The sequence below is a fragment of the Agelaius tricolor genome, unplaced genomic scaffold (genome assembly GCF_023055355.1).
Source record: "Agelaius tricolor isolate 1412-34295 unplaced genomic scaffold, bAgeTri1.0.p SCAF_1, whole genome shotgun sequence".
Taxonomy (NCBI): domain Eukaryota; kingdom Metazoa; phylum Chordata; class Aves; order Passeriformes; family Icteridae; genus Agelaius; species Agelaius tricolor.
In genome coordinates this window covers 33,120,467-33,127,185 of record NW_027269261.1, presented here as the reverse complement: position 1 = coordinate 33,127,185, position 6,719 = coordinate 33,120,467, and the positions used below count along the sequence as shown (strand labels likewise).

Below are 6,719 nucleotides of genomic sequence, written 5' to 3'. Positions count from 1 at the left end.
TTTCCCTCAGAACAAACATGAGGAATAGAGGGGCAAAAAGGAATTAGAGTATATAGATTTGTTTTCTTCTTATAAGAAGCTAATCCACAGAGGGTAAAAGTTTAATTTTCTCAGTGTAAATAGCATGTTTGCTTAGTGCTCTCAAGCATACTTCCAAATAAATAAGTGGAGCAATACTGCTGTTTACATCTGGATTTTCAAACCTCCCTGCACCAATGTGAGTTAACAACAGATCACAAACTCTCTCAGACTAAGTACAGGGTGGGGGAAAAGGACTGTTTTTGCTTGGTGACATGCCTTTAGACCAGAAAGTGCTTACAGCATAACAGACCATAAATCATTATATGAAAAATAAAAACATTGTGTCACTCGTGCAGGCAGAAGCAAGCGAGTGATGTCATCACTCATCTTTTTACCACATGCTATTAGACCTAACACTGTATTTCCAAATAAGACGGTTTCCTTGACATAATGTACTGATATTTAACTGTAGAAGAAAACAATGAAAGAAAAAACAAGCATTGCTACTTACAAATAATGTAAATTATGATTTAATTACATAGTTTAGACTGCTCTGGAGTGTGATTTATTCATAGTTTCAAACAGAACAAAGATGGAAATCCTTCAGCTCCACAATGTATGCAAGTTATCTGGTTATCCTGCAGCTGAAATCTTACAAAGGCTGCTGACTATCACCCACTTTGCACAAGTATAACACACTTTGCACAAGCAAAGCCTTCTCTTACTGTTCAAATATTCCTGTTTCACAAACAGCACTGTTAATAATAGCACTGAAGGACACATTTACTCAACAGGTGATGGAAATATTTTCCTGTATTTGAATGAGATGTAATTACAACTTTGCTAAAACAAACCCCACTCTGTTTATAATGGAAGTTAAAGCAGTCCCAAATCACTGTCCTTAATCCTCTGAGACCGTGAAGAGAACACACCAGCTCCCAGATGTTTAACAGGATGTCATTCCAAATGTCTGCAGTCACATACATACATACATGAAACAAAGCAAGGCTTGTACTGACTTAACAGATTCACTATGAATTTCCTGCTCAGATCTGCTAGGAAAACCATGATTTACCAGTTTTAGACACCTCACAGGCTTGCAGTGTAGACTGACTTTTTTTTGGACCACCTTTTCCCAAAGATGTTATTAAACCACAACTCTTCCGGAGCAACCTATGAATTGCTTCTTTCACTGCCAGTTTGTTTCTTTTCTGGATCAAGATAACTGCCTTCAAATAAAATTCTGTTTTTCATTCCTTCTTTAAGCATTCTTTGTCGGATCCTTTGCTGGGCCAAGTTGTACCTGCAGTAAAACCTAGAGGAGGGGATGAAAAGGAAACACAATTCCCTGCTTTATATGAGTGGCAGCTTTCAGGCAGCTGAAAAGTTGCAACCACATTGCTAGTAAAATTAAGCATGCTGCCTTTGGAATTAGGACACAAGGATGGGGTATGAAAAGGAAAAAATAATTAAGAAAAATGGAAATAAGTGGGGGAGTTGATAGCTTAGAATTCAAGAAACAATAGGAAGTATTTTAAATATATATATATATATAAACATAAACATTCAAACACAGTGAAGTGTTTTCCTTTAAAGAAGATAAGTATTTTGGGGAGAAGGAAGAGGATGCTTTGCTAGGCAGTTTTTTTAATGTGGTTTCAAAACCAACATGAAACACTGTTTCTGAAAACTGAAACACAGGGATCATGTTGTACCATTCAGTCAACATAGGCCTATCAAAATTGAAGAAGAATTTTACATACCAGTATCCTAACATTGTGCAAATATAGCTACCAACTGCAACATCACAAGATCTTTTAACTCTACCTGAAAGAAAAACAAAAAATCTTATGAAAAGTTAGAGAAAACAACTTGTATGACTTCCCATTATTAGTAACACCTAACAACAAATTGAAGACTTTTTCTTGCAAATAAATATATAAAACCCAAAAGGAGTAAGTACTTACTAGTTGCTAAAAAATGTCCAAGACCCATAACTAAAGCCCCCAAGGAGCCATAGAGCACTGATTCTCGTGCACATGGGGTATTTTTAACATCGAGAAATCCGAAGAGTTTAAAGGACTGTAAGACAGAACAAAAAAATAAAACAACCATAAATTTAAAAAATCACTTCTGTAGGAGACTATGATGCCAACTCAACTGTAAAATAGACTTGTTATCCTAATAGTCAAGCATAACTAGTTGAGAACTTACTGTGTCCAGGGACCAAAAGTGAACAGGTACAGATACATCAGGGATGTTTCTGGAAGAGTTAACTATTAATTTATATAATATAGTTTTGCACAAAACTCTTGATCCATCCTTTCCACTGAATATTACACATGAACTACTTAATTTCTTACCTTTACATTCCCCAAAATAAGAGAGAAGACCCTTAAGAATCCAGGATTTTTGTTACATTGCAACAAAGAAGGAAGGCTACGATCAAGTATGCAGTTAGTCAAGCCATGTAATTTTAGTACCTGAAGCAAGCAAATGTGCTTGGAAAAAGTTAACTTACTGGAGAATGAGCATGTAGTAGAGAACCTAATACTGAACAAAAATATTTATAAACCTAACTAATTTATGACTTAACCCTATGTCTAGGCAAGGGCTGGGCACATGGGTCAGGGTCAAGGTGGCTGCCCCTCAGTAACCCCTGAACACTTTTCTGCAGTCAATCCTTTGGTCAGGGATGGTGTAAGAACACGTTTCAGTCTGTTGTGCTTAAACCATTAGAGCATGAAGAATCATGTGTGCAACTGTACCAAAATTCATCAAAGGTGATTGTTTTATTTTGTTGTGAAGGTATTCCACTTGGTCAACGCAGATTTTGAAGATGGAGTACTACAGTGCTCAACTGCTGGTGGAGAGCTGACAACTCTGTGAGAGAAGTCATTGTGTCACTGTGGTAATGGGGACGGCAAGCATGGAAATCCCCAGCGTTAGTTTTATCCATGTTCCCTTGGGACAGCCATCAGCTGTCCCTGCGTACAAGCGAGACAGAAAGGATGTGGTCTATGTTGGTCGAACCTCCTAATGAGTAATTTCAAGCGCTCTCACATGGAAGAAGTCACTTGATATGTTGCTGTTGTTGGCTAAGAAGGTATCCCTGCTACATCCATGCAGCGTGATGCATCCTTTTAAAATAGCGTCTCACCTGCTGCCAGGCTGGGCACCATTTGTTTTGTCTCTGACCACTGCTGACCACCGGCCTCACGAACCCTCCGGCCTCACCACCAAGAGAAAGTCCCGCGGAGGGACCCGGGGGACACAGCCCACACCCAAACCCCGCCCGCGCACCTGGCCCGGCAGACCCCAGTTTTGCCGTGCGTTTCCGTGAATTGTTCCCCAGCTATTTCCTCGGGCGCTGGAACAGCGGGGCGGGCCGGTGGGGGCACGGTCACTGCCGCTCTGCAATGACCTCCCGTGTCCCCAGCGCGGGGCTGCCGCGGGCAGCTCATCCTCCTCATCCTCCTCCTCCTCATGATCATCCTCATTCTCCTCCCGGCCCCTCGCCGCCCCCCCCCGCCCTCCATTACCTTCCCCGGCTCAGAGTCGCCCTCGCCCGCCATGCCGCGGCAGCGCCTCCCCGCCCGCACCAGCGAGCCGGGGCTGCGCCCGCGTACAGAGCGGCGCCGAGGGGAGGCCGCTCCGCCCGCCCCGTCTCTATGGCGCCCGCGGAAGGGGCGGGGGCGGGCGCGCCGCCGCCATTTTAGGTCCCGGCGCCGAGTGAGATTCCAGCGCGAATCCTTTGTTCGGCGAAATGGGTCACGGCGCGGGGGGCGCGCGCGCGGGCACGCGGCCGGGGGGGGCGGGGCGCCGGCGCTCGCCCCGCCCCGCCCCCGCCTCGCGCCGCCCGCCCCCTCCCCGCCGCGGGCGCGCGCCCGGGCCGGGCGGGGCTGAGGGCAGCGGCTGAGGGCGGCGCCGAGAATCCGCATGGATCCGGGGAACCCGCACGGATCCCGGCGGGAACATGCGGCTGAGCCACGCTACGGCATTCCGGGCGCCATAGGGGCCCTGCCGCGGTCGGGCTGAGCCCAGCTGTTCAAAGCGAAAAGAGAAAGGACGGGGCTGGGAGGTGCAAAGGCTCAGTGCGTAGCGCCTAGTGGGAGAAGGTGGTTACGGGATCCTTCGCGCACCGTGGCCAGCCTGGTGGATGCGGGGATGTGTATCCCGAGAGCTGATTGCCAGGGGGAGCATGCCAGGGTGCTGGAATGGGCCGAGGAAACGATGATGGGCGAAATTCCCCGGGTGGCAGCGGGAATTAGGAGATGGAGGAAAAATTGGTTCAGAAGTGCTCTGGAAAATGGCCTCCTGTGAGGAGGCCATGCGGAGCGGCGTCGGACACAACCCCAGCGGGTTCAGCCTGATTTAGCGGGGTAAGCCTGTGCTAAATCACTTGGACATGCTGGAAATTACCCCTTAGGTGTGTTACTGTACCTGCAGTAAGGATGAGATAAGGTAAATAGTGCTAAGTGACTTAGGACAGAGGTACAGTTCTCCAGGATACTGTAAAAATATATTTTGCTGCAAGAAGACATGGCTCTAAGTAGAGAATTACAGGGCAGATTCAATTTAGAACCTTTTCTATCTTAGCAATGAAGTATAACAAGGATGAGAGATGTGTAATACTGCTCTTTGATCTAAAAAATAGTGTGTCCTGACTTATGAGGCATGAGATATCTTCAGACCTTGTTAAATATTATTATGTGTTTGGGGCTTTTTTAATCCTATGCTAAATAAAATGGTCTTTTTCACACACTGAAATTTATGTTCATGTGGATTTTTTCTTACTACTTTTTGTCTTTCCCGTGTTTGTTGGATTTTGGAAACAAAGTACTTTCACACAACCAATTTTCATGTTTCACCAGCTGAAAAGTGCTGCTGCACATTTTCATGAGCTCTTTTAAATCTCTTTAAATTGAGGTTAGAAACAAATCTCAATCCTTCCCCAAGTCCCAGTCCATCACTGTTTCGTCATCTAAGCAGATATTGCAGACAGAGCTCTGAATTCATGGGACACTGATTCAACATTTGCTATCCATTTGAAAAAGATCAGTAGAAATCCCTCACATTGTGAGTAGTTTGGCCTTTTTTAAATTAATGTATATTATGTATGTAGAGATGCAAACATAGGACATTTGCTAGATGGTGCAAAAACCAAAATTACTGACCTGATCTGTCCTTGGAAAAGTTTGTAATGTCCAGTTTTATTTTTGTTGTTTAAAAATTAAGCAGTGAGAAATACTGAGGAATGTAGCAAGAAATCCCAAGAGAATGCTGACATTTCTGAGATTAAGAAGGGCACAGTGGTGAAAAAAGAGACACTGCTTTTACTGCTAATGAGGTGGCCTGGCATGCAGCCGCTCATATTTTGAAAAGAATGGAAGGATTTTTTGCTTTGAAAGAATTAAGGTGGTGGAGAGCAAAGTACACAAATAGAACCTCTTCTGTCTGATAGTCAAGAATAGGCTAAGGAGAAGTACATGGTTTTCCCTATGTGTCATTTATCCTTTTCCCAAATACCCAGATCACACAAATTGCACTGCAATAAACAATACCATTCTATTTTTTTTTCTCCCTCTCCTTGGTCCTTGGTCATTACTCTGCTTTACTGCTGCACCTCACAGCTCTGCTTCTTGTCCTTCAGAAGCTGCCCCAAAATGAATCACCATTCCCCTTTGTGGAGTTAGAAGTACACAGGGCTGCTTGTCGGTGCTTGAGATGAGTGAAGATGCTGGAGCTGGAGCCTGCTTAGCTTAAGGAAGAGGGGCACTTGGGATGGCCTGAAGCATGCACCCATTTTTCCCTCGTGTCCCTTGGGGACCTGAGATGCCAGGGTGTGCAGAGGGCACGGGGTGATGTCCTCCAGCACTTGAGGGGGGCAGGTTTCTTAAAGCATGGGCCTTGTACTTCTGCTGCTTTTACCCTCGTGTGCTCTGAAAGCTCTGGGACTAGGGGCTTCTTTTTCACATCCTGGGCTCAAAAAAAAATGAGGGTGGCTCCTTCTGGCTCACTGAAATGCAGGTTTTAGCCTGTAAGTTGACCAAGGAGGTTGAGGCTCTGTGGGCATGTGGTACTTTGTAAGGATGATCGATCACACAGGGAAGGTGATAGCTGCTGGAATATGCTCACTGCCTTGCCAATGTGACTTGCTGCAAGAGCTGGACCGACTTTTATTTAAACCCTTGGTTCACCTGGCCCAGCAGAGGCACATCCCAGAGCATGTTCCACTGTGTTCTGCCAGTGCACATACAGGGAAGGTGGTACAGCAAAAGCCCCTGTGTGCATGCTTCTCTCCATTAGCAGGGACGCTGTGCTGTTTCTGGAAGCCAGGCATTTTGTATACGCAAGTTTGGAACTGCTGCCTTGAATTTCTGAGCCTAAAGAACATAACTGAGATATCTAAACATTCTTGTTTCCTTAATGACATTGACTGGAGCTGGAGGCCCTTGGCAGACCTGCCTATGCATGGTCAGTTCTATCCCTCATGGTGTACTGATTGCCGCTTGCTCTCAGCTGTTTGAACTTTTACTATATTTATGCAGTTCTTACTTTTATTAGCACTGATCAATAAAGTGTATCATCCTTAGCTGTATGCCTCTTCAACCTGAAATTGACAGCTGGTCAATGGTTTGGATTGGTCTTTGACAGCATCTTTGTTCTCTCACCCTTCACCTCTGTGTTTAAAGGTT

At 45.1% G+C, this 6,719-nt stretch overlaps 1 protein-coding gene across 1 annotated transcript; it reads right to left on the bottom strand.

The window, feature by feature from the left end:
• Positions 1 to 535: 535 nt before the first annotated feature.
• Positions 536 to 3,816, bottom strand: COX20 (cytochrome c oxidase assembly factor COX20). The gene is made up of 4 exons (XM_071429094.1): positions 3,564 to 3,816; positions 1,989 to 2,103; positions 1,785 to 1,848; positions 536 to 1,336 (listed from the first exon to the last, which is right to left on the bottom strand). Exons 1-4 carry the CDS (start codon positions 3,594 to 3,596, stop codon positions 1,195 to 1,197), a joined length of 354 nt encoding a protein of 117 aa, XP_071285195.1. The 5' UTR covers positions 3,597 to 3,816; the 3' UTR covers positions 536 to 1,194.
• Between the last annotated feature and the right edge of the window lie 2,903 nt (positions 3,817 to 6,719).